Below are 16,711 nucleotides of genomic sequence, written 5' to 3' on the forward strand. Positions count from 1 at the left end.
CCTGTCCTGGAACTAGCTCTGTAGACCAGGCTGGCCTCGAACTCACAGAGATCCGCCTACCTCTGCCTCCCGAGTGCTGGGATTAAAGGCGTGCGCCACCACCGTCCGGCCAAGTCTGCATTTCTCAATTCGACTCACGGCCCATCTAGACTAGAGCTTTCTTCAGAGCACAGCAATAAGTAGGTGCCAAAGCTTCCATCTGACACATAAAGTATTCAATAACAGCTCTTAAACTGTAACTTTCTTCATTATCTCCATATTGTTATTTGTACTAAATCAAACAAATTCTAATCTTTTCCTTTCTCTACTATCAGCTTCTGTCTTACTGGGAGAGAGAGAAAGTGGCTTAGAGTAGGCGTCCTAGGTGATAAGACTACCCGTCCCTAAAACATAAACGAGTTCTACTGATAAAATCAGTTATTTTTCATGAAGTATAAAGTGACTAAAAATTAATTTCCTTTCTTTAGTTTATTCTTTGGGCCTTTGTAAGTGACTTCTAAGTTAGAAGAATAAAGCAAAGAATTTAATAAATTTAAGACAGTCAGTTTTGCTAGGTGGTGGTGCATACTTTAATCCCAGCCACTTATGAAGCACAGGCAAGCGGATTTCTGAGTTCAAAGCCAGCCTAATCTACAGGGTGAGTTCCAGGACAGTCAGAGACACAGAGAAACCCTGTCTTAAAAAACAAACAAAAAGGCAGAGTTATCACAGAGAAACCCTGTCTTGAAAAAAACCAAAAAAAAAAAAAAAACCCAAAAAGGCAGAGTTACTTTATAAGCTAGTACTTCAACTATGAAAACAATGCAGAGGTGACAATGAAACCCTCATGCTGTCAGAAGTGTGCAGGCACTGATCTGTCAATACTTACTAAGAACCTAAAGAAAAATCAAGCAGTTTTATTCATCAAATTTACATACAAAATGCATCTTAAAACAATTAGACGTGTGTATTTAATACTTCTGTTACAGACGTTTACAATATCAAAACTAGGAAAACTTTAGTAATAAGACGAAAGTATAATGCTTGGGATGGACAGTGGTAATGTACAATTTAATCTCAGCACTCAGGAGGCAGAGGCAAGGGGGTTTCTGTGAGTCAGCCTGATCTACAGAGTGAGTTTCAGGACAGGCTCCAAAGCTACAGAGAGAAACTCGGTCTTGAAAAACAAAAAAAAGCAAAAAGCATAATGCTTTCTGCACGCAATGGAACTGCTATACAGCCATTAAAAAATGATATGTAAAAATGATAAATAGGGTGGTAGTGCATACCATTAATTCCAGCACTTGAGAGGCAGATGCAGGCAGATCTCTGAGTTTGAGCATGGATTTTATTCAGTTACAAGAAAAACAATCCTACCATAATATTTTGTTAAGCACAGGCTACAAATTATAAAATGGTACACACAGAATAAAGCTTTTGCTTTAAAAACAAATTACTGGCACTTTATTTTCTGGAGGAAATATGTTAAAAGACATTTTTTCCTTGTTGATCTATAGAGAACCTAGGTTTTCTAGAGTGAAAAGGAGTACATATGTTTGTGTATTTGTGCATTCTATGTGCATATATGATGTTTGGAAGTATAGTTGTTCCAGAGTATGAGATACACCATGGCTCCTAGACATCTAGGACATTCCAAGACAACAAAATCCAAGGATGCTCAAGTCCACTGTAAAATGATATAGTATCCATGTATGACCTATACACTTATAATACCTAATACAAATGTAAATGTCATCTAAATAGTGGCTGTATAGCACTGGTTGAGGAAAAAGCTTATATATTAGTACAGATACAATTTAAAAAATATCTGATCCCTAGTATGATGTATCTGTAGATGCAGAATCTAGATGTGGAAGGCTAACTAAATATGCAAAAAAGATGCTTTTAAAATATAACTAAATTGTGACAACGATATTTCCTTTGGAGTTAATTCACATACCAATCTCCATTGCTTACCTGGTCTTTCGTGGATACGGTCTTGTTAAAAGCATCGACTAGTTCATACCTCTGAAGTACCAGTAACAAGAACTTGTTGGGATCCATTATAGAAGCTCCAATCTGTAAAAGAAATTGAAAGTCACATTTCTATGTATTAAGTGGAGGAACACTTGTCTCTAATAATCCCTTCAGAAAACTACACAGTAATTTTGAAGATGATAATAGATTGCCCATTCTATTTCTATGTTCAGTCAAAGGCGAGACAAACTCAACTTACAAACAGTATTTCCTCTTATTTTAAGAAATACAAGAACTATATGAAAAATAAAAAATATAAAAAGGAAATAAAAATCTAACCTGAAGCATGATGATATCTTTATCATACATTTCTTCCCTGCATTTAACATCCTGGTAATAAAAAACCTGTAAAAGAAATGGCAGACAGACACTAAAGGGATTTATTTGAAACAAAAATCTTCTTTCTCCATGTACTGCATCTGTTTACATGTAGAAGGATGGGTGTGTGGACCAAATGTTAACATCAGCTGTCTTCCTCAGTGGCTTTCACTTTGTAGAGTCAGGATCTCTCAAATAAGAACCAGCGCTCCCTGATCTGGCTACTCTAGCTAGCCAGTTTGCTGTGAGGATTCCGACTCAGCCTCCTACAGTTAGGATAACAGGGGCTGTCGAGTCCACCTGACTTATGTGGATGCTAGACCCCAAGCTCTGGTCCTCCCTCATGCTTGTGCAAAAAGTGATTTACCCACAGACATATCTTTAGTCAGATGGCTCAACAGGTGAAGATGCTGCCAAGCCTAAACCCTGAGTTAAATCCCTAGACCCAGATGGCGGAAGGAGAAGAGCAATTCCTTTATGCTGCCTTCTGACAAAAGTTTTCTTTTTCCTAGCCCCAAGACAGAGTTTCTCTATGTAGCTCTGGCTGTGCTGTTGTGGAGCTCACTCTGTAGACCAGGCTGGCCCCAAATTCAAAGATCCACCTTACTCTACCTTCTGAGTGCTGGGATTAAAGTTGTGTGCCACCATACCCAGCAGATGTTTCTAATACATAAATCCCTAGGTGCAGCCAAGCGGTGGAGGCGCACACCTTTAATCCCAGCACTTGGGAGGCAGAGATAGGCAGATCTCTGTGAGTTCGAGACCAGCCTGGTCTACAGCGCGAGTTCTAGGACAGGTTCCAAAGTTACAGAGAAACCGTCTCAGAAAAAATAAAAAAAATCCGTCGGTGTAGTAAGAGCTGTGGGCCTCTTCCTACTACCCAGCTCCCGACTGCCTGGCTAGCTTATGCCCCAAAATAACGACACACAAACTGTATTCATATAAACACTGCTTGGCCCATTTGTTCTAGCCTCTTAATGGCTAATTCCACATTTTGCCTAATAATCTGTGTAGCACCAGTCTTACTGGGAAAGATTCAGCATGATGAAAAAATACATGGTGAAGAAGTGGGAGAGAGAGAGGCAGAATGGTTTGTATGCTGTGGTAAGAGGCAGACTTAAAGAGGCAAGGGCAGTGAGGAATGTGTTGATGCCGGCTAGCCTGCTTGCAACCCGGAACCAGGGTGACAAGTGGGCTGTGATTCTGCCATAGCCGGAGTCTACGGTGACATCTACGATCCATGTTGAGACCAAGGCTGTAGGGATGTCCAGGGTCTAGGCCGATACATGTGGCCATTTTGGTGTTCAAGGGCCGTGTTGCCACCAGGGGACATGATGGAGGGGGGAAAACGACAAGCTATGTCTGGGTCCATGGTCCTGTAACACCCAGGGCCTATGTTGGTGTCCATGGCTTCAGTAACCACTGAAGGTGGTGCAGATAACTGGGGTCTGATCAAACAGCTGATGTTGGTATCTGAGGGCCACACTGACACTGGGGCCAGGCTAATCTGGATGACCTGTGCTGCCACCCAGAGCCATATTAAGGCGCAGTGTGGGGCCATGTCTAGGTCCATGGCCTTACTGCAGCCAGGATCTGCGTTGATATCTGTGGCTCCCAATACCAGCAAAGGCTGTGAAAATACCTGGGTCAGGTGGGGATCTGAGGGTCATGCTGCAGCTAGGACCATGCTGATCTGAATGGCCTGTGCTGACACCTGGGGACAGGATGACATTCAAGTCCAGGCTGCTAATGGGGACCGTGTCTGGGTCCATGGTCCTACCATAGTCAGAGTCTGTATTGATATTTGTGGCCTGTGGTGCCACCAAAGGTCACATGGATGTCCAGAGTCTAGGCCAAAATCTGTGGCCACGTTGGTGTCTGAGGGTCATGCTGCCATTGGGGACAAAATGATTTGGGTGGCCTGCACTGCCACATGGAGCCATGGTATTGTCTGGGCCCAAGCTGCTGCCTAGGGCTATGTCTGGGTCCATGGTCCAGCAGCAGCCAGGGTCTGAGCTGATGTACCAGTAACGGCTGTAAGGATGACCAGGGTCTGGACAGTCACCTGAGATCAAGTTGGTGCCAGAGGGCCTTGCTGCTGCAGGAGCCATAGTGATATGGGTGGCCTGGGCTGCTACTGGGGCCATAGTGATGCTCAGGCCATGCCTGGGTCCTGCTGCAGCTGGATTCTGTGATGATGCCCATGGCCTGTATTACCACAGGAGTCATAAGAACCAAGCATGTTGAAATTTGAAGGCCATGCTGAGCTTGCTGTGCCTCTCACTGGTCCAGGGATAGCTGGCCCTGCCCATCACTGGTCACTGCAGATCTGCTCCATTCCCTCCCTACTTAAGAGAGACAGCCCCATTCCTCACCATGGGGGTGGGAGAGCTGGCTCCTAGGTACTAGGAGAGCTGGCTCTGTGCCTTGCCTGAGGGAGGCGGTCCCGGTGGCCCAGAAAGACCCACATCATAAGCCTTGGGGTTAGCTTACCCTAACACTATCCCATCTATGACCTACTGGAGGAAGTGAAGGGACTGTCCTGCAGAACTATAGCTACAGGATCCCCATTACTCGGGGCAACAGCAGGGTATCCAAGAGGTGTTTTGGTGAGGATCCAGTGACAGTGATGGTGTGCCAGAGGCCTTGAACCAGCCCAATGACTCACTGCAATGAACATTTTTCAGATAGGCCTGACTAGACAAAAGGGTTTACTGCGTGACACACCACAGCACCCAATGCCACTAGAATGAAGGAAGGGGTGTTGAAAAGATGGAGAAGCGAGGTGGTTTTTTGCTTGTTTTGTTTGTAATTGGTTTTGGGGAGTCTTTTTTTGGGGGGATGTGCAGGGGTGAGGGGAGGATATGGAGGAGATGGGAGTGAGTAAGATTGGGGTACATGATGTGAAAGTCCCAAAGAATCAATAACAAATTATGGGTTGTTTTTTTTTAAATCTGTTTCTTAATCTTTTAGGAAAAGCACTTCTCCCTGTTTCCCTAAAATAGAAAGAAATATAATTAAAGTAGCCATTGTAATTTTTAAATGGTGAACTCAGAGCTGCACAAAGGGATTTTAGCACTGAGTTATACTCTTAAGCTATAGGGTACCTTTTGGGCAGATGGTGAGTGCTTACCTCTAATATTCAATAACCACCATAGAAACAAAACAACAATAGCAAAGAAGACAAATGAGAGCTGGAGAGACGGCTCTGGGAGTAAGAGCTTTGGCTGCCCTACCAGAGGACCTGGCTTTGACCTCCAACAACCAACATGGAGGCTCGCAACCATCTCTAACTCTAGTCCCAGGAGATATGATGGCCTCTTCTGATCTCCAATGGAAACTGACATACATGGTGCTCAGAAACACGAGAAGGCAAAACACCTGCACACACACACATACAAATGAAAATAGGACAGATGGTGGGAAGACTCAATGTCTCAAACTGAGATAAACCTTGTAAAAGGATAAGTTAATGGAGACTGTGTACTGCTGGCTTTCACCTATCTACACAAGCATCCTAGCTTCTTATAATTCAGATGGGATAAATAGTAAATAGGAAAAAGGAGGAATACTTATAGGAGCCTCAGAATTTTCATATCTAAGAGATGACACAAGAGAATAAAAGTAAATATTTGGCAAACTCGATGGACAAGTCACTTAAAAAAAAAACAACTCATTCACAGGTGTGTGTGCCATACCTGACTAATGAGAGACAGGCCATTTCTTCGCCACATCTCAGCAACAACCTGGGCAACCAGCACCAGACAGCGCAAAGGGTACTCCACTAGGACGTCTACGTGCAAGCCCTCCTGGAACACAGCAGCGAGGTCGAGTACATTATTTCTCATACTACACATGCCTCAAATTAAGCAAGAAATCTGTAAAATGGAAGAGCTTCCCCTCAATGCCTTTCAAGTCTTTTTGTTATTCAGATCGCTACATGATATATTCAGCTGTGAAGTGACTAAATGTGACAATTCAGAGGGGTTAAAAATATGATTTTCTTTCCCACCCACCAATGGAGATGACCAGAAATGGGACATAAACAACTCAATACTTAAGAGTCACTTACAAAAGGCACAAATTCATGCAGTCTTGAAACAGCACCTAGTCTGCTTAAACGTACATGAAGACCTAAATCATGTTTAAAAGAAAACAGGAAAGCAATTAAACCCTATTAGTGTATTTTTAGTTAACTCATCAAGATTGGAAAGTTGGATTATTGAAATGTATTTTCACTAGAGTTGAGGACTTATCTTAGTCACAGAGTGCATGCTTAGTGTGCAGGAAACCTTCGGTTCAGTCTCCACACTCCAAGCCCCAACACACACACATGCTTACTAAGCTTACAAGTGATATTCCAAATTGGAAACAATTAACTTCTAATTTTGAAATACAGTATTACCAAAAACTTACATTGTATATATGTCATATAAAACTAAAAGTCCGCTTCTCCAAATATTTATTCTACTCCTAAAGAAAATGGCTCAGTGAGTAAAGGTGTTTGTTGTCAAGCCCAGTGACCTGAGTTGAATCTCCAGAGCTCACATGGTGGCAGAAGAAAACAAACTCCCATAAGAAGAAAACTTAATCTTCTGATCACCATACACATTCACCATGGCACATTGTCCCCATCCATAACAGAAATAAATACACAAATGTAATGTAAAAGATAAAAAAGAAATACCAAAAGAATTTAAATTTAATCTCAATTTTGGCACAAAGTGATATAAAATCAACATTTATAAATATTTAAAATTTGGGTGGTTGATAGACTACCAAGTTTATACTTAGATAAATATTTATACTTAGTTACTGTGGTGACAGCTCTCAAAGGATAGAAATAATGACAGTCTTTAATGCCAGTACCTAATGGGACTATATGGAACAAAGGAAAAAGTAAAGTACTACTACTCAGAGTATCTACAAAATGTATCATAGATACATAAAAGGCAAGAAATACTCACCAGCAAGCGTTCTAGAGAGTGGTAGATGTATGCTTACAAGATCCTCAGACACTTTGTAGGACTTGGTTTCCAAAACATGACCACACAATTGTACTACTGTCTTGGTACTAGACATGAAATTTGTACTGCATCTCATTACAGCTTTGTGACATTCTTTATAAGCCACTAGTAAGAGATCTTCCTAAGGGAAAAGAAAAATACAAATATATTGACAAGGTAGCTACTTTGTCACCTACTATCTCAATAAATATTTATTAAATATAAGTACAAAACTGTTTTATGTAGTCCCAGGGCTATCTCCATAGGATGTAAAACCAGAGGAAATATAAAATATAAATATTTATAATCAGAGTAAAAATTGTAGGCACCACTTAAATGGTATAAATTCAATATGTTAAAAAGAAAAAGTGTAAATTGGGAAGACATACTTTTGAAAGCAGCTTTTCAATGGGTTCTGAAAACCCCACAGTATTTGTCTAGGGATGCAGCTTTGACGTACTATGTGCGAGTCCTCAGCAATGCTGAAGGGAGAGGAAATACACATACACACGTGCAGGTGCAAGTACATGGGGTGGGGTGGGGTTTTCTAAGGGAAGAGAAAAATAACTGGCAGAACACATGTTTCTTTCTTCCTTTCTTTTCTTTTTCTGGTTTTCAAGATAGGATTTCTCTGTGTAACAGTCCTGGATATCCTGGAACTCACTCTTTAGAGGAGGCTGGCCTTTCTCTGCCTCCCAAGTGCTGGGATTAAAGGCATGTGCCAACACATCCAGATGTTTCTAATACAAAAATCCCTAGGTTTGAATCCTCATACCACACATACATACATACAAAAAGAATTTAAGCAAGAGAAAAATGAGGAGGCATTCTAAGGAGATATCTTTTAAAAAGGAAAAGAAAAATAAGGGAATCAAAGGTTTAATGGATGGAGTTACTGAACGTTACACTGGAAATACTGCAATATGTAAATATATTGACAATGTGAGAAGAGTGATGGAATTGGTTTATTTTTCAGGAATTAATGTGGGTCACCAAAGGTGAAGAAAGAAAAGGATAAAGTGAGGAGCCACAACCACTACCAGGAAGATGATACACATTTGGGATGCAGAAGAATCAAATCTAAGTAAGTCTGGTGGAAAAGAGAAGCTCAGTCATTCAGGTTACTTAATACAGTGCTTCCCACACTAGTTTTATCTTGAAGAAAAAAAACTCCATAGTCAAATACATTTTGGGAACACTCTTCTTAGGTATCAGTATATTGATTAACAAACACACAAAATATGTATGCTCTGAAATTTCTTGTATGGAAGAACAACAATAGAACAAGGGGAGTCGGGATAGGCAAATATAACTTCGAAACTGAAGGAAGTGATAACAAATCAATTTAAGATATTCTGAGTTTGAAATATAAAAATACATTAATTTAAGTACAACCTTTTGGCACACCAACTGAAGTAAGACTACAGTTTGGGTAACTTATCGCTTTAATTAATTAATTTAATTAAGTAGAAGGCACGAAAGACCTTTATAAAGGGAATATTTGGGAATCCCTTTTGGCAAGAAGGAAGAATTGGAAGAAAGGTGACCACTAGGTGGAGCTGATGACTGACAAACTATTAGGATTGTGTAGGTCTGTGAAAACCAGAGGGGGGAAAAATTCAAGATGATCTAAGAATTTAACTCAAGTCAACACTACAGAAAAAAAAAAAAAAAAAAACCCTAAGGAATATGAAAACCAAGAAAAGACTTTTAAATATGCTTATTAAATGAGTTACTTATTTTTTTCTAAAAATACTTCTAATCCATTGATAGGAAGAGAATCAAACTCTAAAGAAATATTGAGACCTAATGTGTAAAGATAGTATTTTATATATTTTATATACATACATGCATGTTATATTTATTATAGATATAAAGATGATAGATAGATAAATAGATAGACAGACAGATAGATAGATAATAGGTAGGTAGACAGACAGACAGACAGACAGACAGACAGACAGATAACTTCAGAAGATGGAGGCAATGTGGTGATGACTAACACCCCTGGACAAAATCTCCTGGCTGCATGATGTTTCCTGAGGATGAGGAGCCAAAGGATATGTTCGGTTAGTTGTTGGCCAAGACTCCTGTCCTGTTTTATAAAGCTACCACACTAAATTAAGTCTATTGTATTTGAGAGACTGCCACATTGAACCTGTGACTTCTGCTGGTCACAGAAGAAAAAAGAAAATTAAAGAAGAATGTAGTGTAAGGAGGCGACAAAAACAAGTAAGGGAGTCCTTTGTGCCCACAGGTACCAGAGTAAGTAGGGGAGAAAAAACAAATGGAGACACCAAGGAGACAAATTCCAGGAAGATCACCATACTGGATCCAAGAGCCTTGAGAAAGGCACTGATTTTAGATAAAGAAGGAAAGGTGGAGACACAGTGATGACACAGAGCCCTGGTCAGAACATGAGGACTATACAGAAAACTGGAGGAAATGGTGGAACTGACTCAGAAAATGTCAAATTTCTCAGTAAAAATAAAAGAGTATCTGCTACAAAGATGGCTAGCCGTGTGAAGAATCCAAGTTTGGATCTCAAGTACCAAATAAAAGCTGGGTGGTGGTAGTATATGCCTTTAATCCCAACACCCTGGATCTCTGTGAATTTGAGACTATCCTGATCTACAGGACAGCCAGAGCTGTTACACAGAGAAACACTGTCTCAAAAAACCAAAAAGAAAAAAAAAAAGCTGAATCTGGTGGCTACCTATAACCACAGTGCTGGGGAGCAGAGACAAGAGATGCCAGAGGGCTTGCTGGCCAGCCAGTCTAGCTGAAATGGTAAGGCCCGGATTCAGTGAAAGACACTGCCTGAATAAGACAGACACCCAATGTCAACATCTAGTCTCTACACATGTACAAATGGGCACACACGAATGAAAGAATAAAGTCATATTCTCTTGCAGGGGGGATCTTTGGGGATTTTTTTTGTGTGTGCACGCATGTGTGTGAGTAATGTGTACATGCATATGCCTATGGATGCAGAGGTAACCTTGGGCGTTATCCCTCAGGAACATCCACCTGTTTTTCACTGGAACCTGGACTTATCTATTAGTTAGTATGGTTGGCCAGAGAGCCCCAGGGAACCTCATGTCTCTACCCCATCTCCCACTGTTAGAATTACAAGCACACAACACTTTGCCTTTTTATGTGGATGCTGGAGCTCAATAGAACTCAGGTCCTTATGCTTTCATGGCAAGCATTTTACTGACTAAGCTACCTCCCTAGACTAGGATTGAATCTCTATAGACAAAGGGTTATGGTCTAAAATTGTTGGTTAAGAAATACATTTATTTCATAAATTAAAGTCATTTTTAAGTGGATTAATATAATATGTAAGAAACTTTGTGATTAAATAAATATTCATTCCTCTCTATTCTTGAAATATTTTAAAATTTTCATGGTGCAAGTTATCATACTATTAATCATTTTTTAAATAAATTCATAAATATATATGAGAAAATTTGGGATGGATAGGTTTCAAAGGGGTCTTTGATATATAGTTCTGGCTGGCCTTGAAGTTCAGAGCAATCCTCTTACCTTAGCCTCCCAAGAGATAGGATTATAGGTATATACCACCACACCTAAGACATACATTTTTAAAAAAGACTCATTTTTACATTAATTATGTGTGTGTGTGTGTGTGTATGTGTGTATAGTATGTGCATATATGTACAGTTGCCCAAGAAGGCCAGAGGTGTGAGAGTCCCCTGCAAATGCAGCTATAGGTGGTTGTCAGATGCACGATATGTGTGCTGGGAAACAAATGTGGGTCCTGTGCAAGAGCACCATGCACTCCTAGCCACTGAAACACCTTTCCAGTGGTCCCAACATACATTTTAAAAACTACTTTATTATTTTTTATGCGTATGGTTGTTTCATCATTCATTTGTGTATCGTGTATGTACACTACCTGTGGAGGCCAGAAGAGGGTGTCAGATCCCATGGATGGAATTACAGATGGTTATGAGCCACCATATGAATGTTGGGAATTGAAGCCAGGTCCTCTGGAAAGTCATTAAGTACTCTGAACAGATGAACCATTTCTCTAGCCCCAAAGCAGATACTTTTAAACTTTGTAATTCTCCTAAATAAGTGAACTACTCTGGGATACATTTTCTAAACAAATACAGAAGAATAAATTTTCTTTCCATACAATAATATAATTTTAAGTATCTAAGGCTGTCACATTTTAAACTTTTACATCAACGAAGCTATAGCACAAAACTGTGCTACTAATAACTATTAGAGCACTTACAAAGGTACTAATCCTACTACCAAATCTTTGACTTACATCACAAGCACACCACTCTTGGAACATGAGCAAAATATTCTTAAGCTGCATTTGTATAGCAATGGCAGCCTCCCAGTCAGGGTCTACTTCAATGTGCTGCCCAACTTGTCTTCTGATTTCTTCCATTCCCTGGAAGGAAAGAGTTGTCAGTCCATGGTTCTTTTTTGTCGCTGTTCCCTTATGGGAAAATATAAATATATATTTATATTCATAAATGCACAGTAACTTAACATGGCTGGTAAACTACAGAATATATGAGTTAGAACACGAGGTTTCAGGAGTAGACAGTTCATGGGTATCTGACCACAAATACCAGCAGTGAGAAGTTCCCATTACCTCATGTATAAAACAAGAATCATAATAGCAAAATAAAACTATAAACTGCAGATAATATGTAGTCTTATATATATTTATCATGTGGTAAGCATTCAATGAGCATTAATAGTAGCAGCAGTAACTAATTACACACATGAGTATCTACGAAAGCAAGGACAAGTTAGTGTTTATATCCTATGTCTACTACATTAGAGAAACTGTCTATGAAAACCACTATTAACTTCTTTTGAAAAATGAGAAAATGGGGCTGTAGAGATGGCTCAAAGGTTAAGAGCACTGGCTGCTCTTCCAGAGGACCTGAGTTCATTTCCCAGCAACCACATGGCTGCTCACAACCATCTATTGTGAGATCTAGTGCTGTCTTCTGGTGTACAGGCAGAACACTGTATACAAAAAAGAAAGAAAAAAAAAAGAAATGAAAAGAAAAGACAAGAAAGAAGGGAGAAAGAGAAAAGAAGGAAGGAGGGAGGGAGGGAGGGAGGGAGGGAGGGAAAGAAGCTAGAGAGATAAGTCAGTGGTTTAAGAGAAAAGACTGTTCTTCTAGAGGACTCGGGCTTGATTTCCAGCACCCTCATGCTGGTTCACAACAATCTGAAATTCAGTGACTTCCAGAGAATTCAACACTCTCTTCTGGCACACAGACATCAGGCATGCACAGGGTACACAAATACATATTCAGTCAAGACACCCAAACAAACAAAAAATCTCAAAAAAATAGGAAAAATGAGGGGAGGGTGTTAAAGTTAATTTTCTTTTATTGGTACACCAAAGAATTATCATACCTGCATACAGGTAAGAATCTTCAAGAAAGACCGGAAACCTTCAAGGAATTGCACTCTTAACCTTTCTGTCCATATTAGAGGCTTGCTAATCAGGATGTATCTGTCATTTCAGGAGAAAAAGAAATAGGTCAGATGATTCGAAGGTTCTCAGGGTTACAGACAATACTGATTCATCAAAACTGTGAATTTTAATTTCCTACAATAATTAGGGCCTCTGGGGCAGAACTAGAGTTATTTATTTTGCTTTATTTATATAAAACTAGTAAACTAAGGGAATCATCTTCAGGAGAGAGGCATCAAAGCTAAGCATGGCTTCCTAAGCTGTTTCAGAATGATGAAGTAAACAGCTTAGCTGTCACAGGACAGGCCTGACACAGATTCCTGTAGGTAAATACCGAGACTTCCACAGATTTATCATAGCTGTCATCCAAAGGGCCAAGTCAAATCCTTTGAGGCACAGCTGATTTCAAAAAGACTTCTACCTCCAGGTTTTCAGAACTCAGAGTCCGCAAGGATGTAAACCTGTGTCACCATGCCTTGCACATTAGATGTACAAATCTGGAGAGATGAGCAGGCCTACAACTATGTTAGTATGCAATTCACCAAATGAATATTTCTTTTGGCTGAAAAGACAATAATTAGTTTCAGTGGGAACAAAATTTACCATGAATAAGTTCTCAGGATACAATAAACTATTAAAAATTACTTTGCACTCAATGAAACAAAATACATTCCTGTGTGTGTGTATCATTTATATATATATATGGGACTCGGAACATGAACATGAATAAGATGGCAGTAAGGAGATGTTAATTCTCCCTCTCCCCTGTGTTTGATTGAAAGTGAGATCCCAGCCCTCTAACACCCCTATATCCAAGGAGTATGGGATGATTGGAAGCATCACCCCAGCCCATGTCACCCATCCTTGGAATGCCAATGGAGCAGGAAGCTCCATTTCAAGCCCCCTCCCCTGGGAGTTGCCTTGGTCTGGACTCCACCTCCAAGAAAGCCTGCTAAGCAGTGACCGCTCCCACAGGCTATTTAGGATGCCACCTAGAAAAGGAACATGTGGTCTCCGGGTATTGCATGGTCTTGCCTGCTCTCTTCCCCTCGCCATGCTTTCCCGGGCAAGCCGGGAATGCTGCATTAAACGTTGACATCTTTTATTCAGTCTAATTTGGTCTGATTGGAATTATTTGTGTCAGCAGAGAGGACCGTCTTAAAAAAATATTCCTAACATCCCATCCCTTTTACTTTACTGGGTTGACTTCAGTTGGTATTCATTTCTTGACACACAAATGGTACTCACTCAACAGGAACAGGCTCAGCAGAGAGGAACATTGATTTAGAAAAGACTTGGCAGATATAATTGCTGTCCTTACGAAGTGACTTATTTTTTTCTAAATGGACAAAAGGACCAGAACCAAACAAGGAAAGCCACAAAAGGAACGAAAGTTCAAGAAACTTTTTAATGCTTGGAAAGGTTACTCAAAGTTGGAATTCACTGCTTGGGGAGAAGTAAAATTTCTGTAGGGAATATGAACAGAATAGCACTCACACCAAGGGGTTTATTTTATGTTTAGGTAATCAGGAAAGTAGAGTGCATGGCTGGACTGTAGAGAACTTAGAGATACTTAAACATTTGTAGTAATTACTGTTAAAAAAACTTTCAGGGAAAATTAAGCAGATAACGTAGCAGAAAACAGGACTTAATGACAATTTCCTAAACAAGACATTTCTGAACATGTTTTCGTAAGGTTTCATTGTCAATGTCTGTACACTATGAGGATACATGATGCTGTAAAAAGAACAGCTTTCATTGTCAATGTCTGTACACTATGAGGATACATGATGCTGTAAAAGAAATTTGAGCAGTACAGATAGTCAGGTCTGAATCCCAGTTCTACACATAATATCATTGTGACCTAGGCAAATAATTATAACCTACAAGCCAAGATTGCACCAACTACTTTGTAAGAATGTTGCAATATTAAAATGAAGTTGGTATAAGCAAAGTTCCTTACCACATGAGAACTACTAACAAATTTCACAGGACCCTTTTGCGAGTGAATTGTTGAGTAGCTTACTTCAATTATGTTAGCTTTCTCTAAAATAACTCAGTTATGAGAATATGGCACAGTCATGACATTTAACCCTGTAAAGTAGACCATGGCTCATCGATGAATTAACAAGTCACTTCAAGCACAGCCATTAGGAAGTTGTATTTTGCATAATTTATTATGCATAATTTGCTAAGGAACAAATCTGAGTGGTAATGGATACATGCTAATCACTGTGGTGGTTTGAAAGAAAATGGCCCCCATAGTGAGTGGCATTATTAGGAGGTGTGGCCTTGTTGGAGGAAGTGTGTCACTATGGAGGTGGGCTTCAAGGTCACCTACGTTAAGCTATGACCAGTGCCACAGTAGCTTCTGCTGCCTGCAGATCAAGATGCAGAACTCTCAATTCCTTCTCTAGCACCATATCTGCCTGTACACCACCATGATGATAATGGACTAAACCTCTGAAACTATAAGTCAACCCCAATTAAATGTTCCTTTAAAAGAGTTGCCATGGTCATCGTGTCTCTTCACAGCAATAGAAACCCGAACTAAGACATCCACCATCAATACTTATACTAGAGGTGTGATGACAGAGCAATTTACTAAACTCTAAAGAAAAAATTTATATGCCACAATGACATAATAATAAAATAATGAGAAAATCTTGAATTTCTCTTGGTAAAATCAACAATTCACTATAGAGTTTTCAGATACCTGTCATTTTTTTTTTTTCAGGGCTGGGGCTCAAATCCAGGGCTTTGGATATTCCAGACAAACACTAACTATTAAGCTGAATTCTTAAACCTACGTTTTAAACAGACTAAACTATTTTTAAATTGTACTAGAAGCCCATTTGTTTACCGTCCTTATCCCCCATAGTCATTAGAAGTACATAAAACTTTTTCCCAATCGTGTGTGTGTGTGTGTGTGTGTGTGTGTGTGTATGTGTGTATGATTATATGCATGAGTGCAGATGCCTATGGAAGCTCCAGATTCCCTGGAGCTGGAGTTAGAGGCAGTCATGAGCTTCATGATATACGTACTAGGATCCAAACTTGGGTTCTCTGAAAGAAAAGCAAATGTCCTTAACTGCCAATCTCTCCGGTCCCGCCTTAGAGCTTTTTTGACAACAGCAAACTACGTAAATATTTTATTCTAACATATACTAAAAAATTTTTTTAAAAGTTCATGATTTATTAAATAGTTGATCTACCAGAATTCTTACAACATTCAACATTTCTAAACTAAATGGAAATTTATTTTAATCATCTGTTCTATCATGTGATTCTAATTTTAGTTTAAGACTTGAAATGTTTTTCAATTATGTATATGTGGGGTGCATGTGTGTACAGTATCTGTAAGTACCTGCAAAGATGAGATTAACAGCAAGATTCCCCTGGAGCTGGAGTTAGAGGTGGTTTTGAGCAACCTGATGTGGGTACTAGGAAATGAATCCTGGTCCTCTCCTAGAGTAGTATGCCCTTAAACACTGAATGATTTCTGTAGCTCTCAATTTTAGTGTGAAAATAAATGTTTAGTTCTCTCCAGGGAGAAAAAAATTAATTAGGGAATAAATATCAGTAAGCTGGTATATATGCAAAAAAAGGAAGCAAAAAGAAAAATACACAGATTATTGGAAACTTAGAGAACATAAGAGGAACAAAACCGATTTTTTGCCTGGCAATCGTGTCGACTTCCCCTACCCAGGAGGATAGCTCTATGTTTTTCTTTGGGTTCACCTTCTTATTTAGCTTCTTTAGGATATCAAAATATAGACTCACTGACATTTATTTGTGGCTAGAAACCAATTACGAGTGAGTACATCCCATGTTCATCTTTTTGGGTCTGGGTTACCTCACTCAGGATAGTATTTTCTATTTCCATCCA

The 16,711-nt window shown here is 39.6% G+C and overlaps 1 protein-coding gene across 1 annotated transcript in view; it reads right to left on the reverse strand.

Annotated features, from left to right (window-relative positions):
* The window catches only part of Ubr1 (ubiquitin protein ligase E3 component n-recognin 1), a 133,572-nt gene that overhangs the window by 64,236 nt on the left and 52,625 nt on the right, over window positions 1-16,711 (reverse strand). Inside the window, exons 12-18 of the mRNA XM_005364485.1 lie at window positions 12,762-12,861; window positions 11,644-11,772; window positions 7,302-7,482; window positions 6,407-6,468; window positions 6,033-6,143; window positions 2,296-2,361; window positions 1,957-2,058 (exon numbers count right to left, since the gene is read on the reverse strand). Of these exons, the coding sequence (XP_005364542.1) occupies window positions 1,957-2,058; window positions 2,296-2,361; window positions 6,033-6,143; window positions 6,407-6,468; window positions 7,302-7,482; window positions 11,644-11,772; window positions 12,762-12,861 (751 nt within the window). The remainder of the gene's footprint in view (window positions 1-1,956; window positions 2,059-2,295; window positions 2,362-6,032; window positions 6,144-6,406; window positions 6,469-7,301; window positions 7,483-11,643; window positions 11,773-12,761; window positions 12,862-16,711) is intronic.

The sequence above is a fragment of the Microtus ochrogaster genome (genome assembly GCF_000317375.1).
Source record: "Microtus ochrogaster isolate Prairie Vole_2 chromosome 14 unlocalized genomic scaffold, MicOch1.0 chr14_random_1, whole genome shotgun sequence".
Taxonomy (NCBI): Eukaryota; Metazoa; Chordata; class Mammalia; order Rodentia; family Cricetidae; genus Microtus; species Microtus ochrogaster.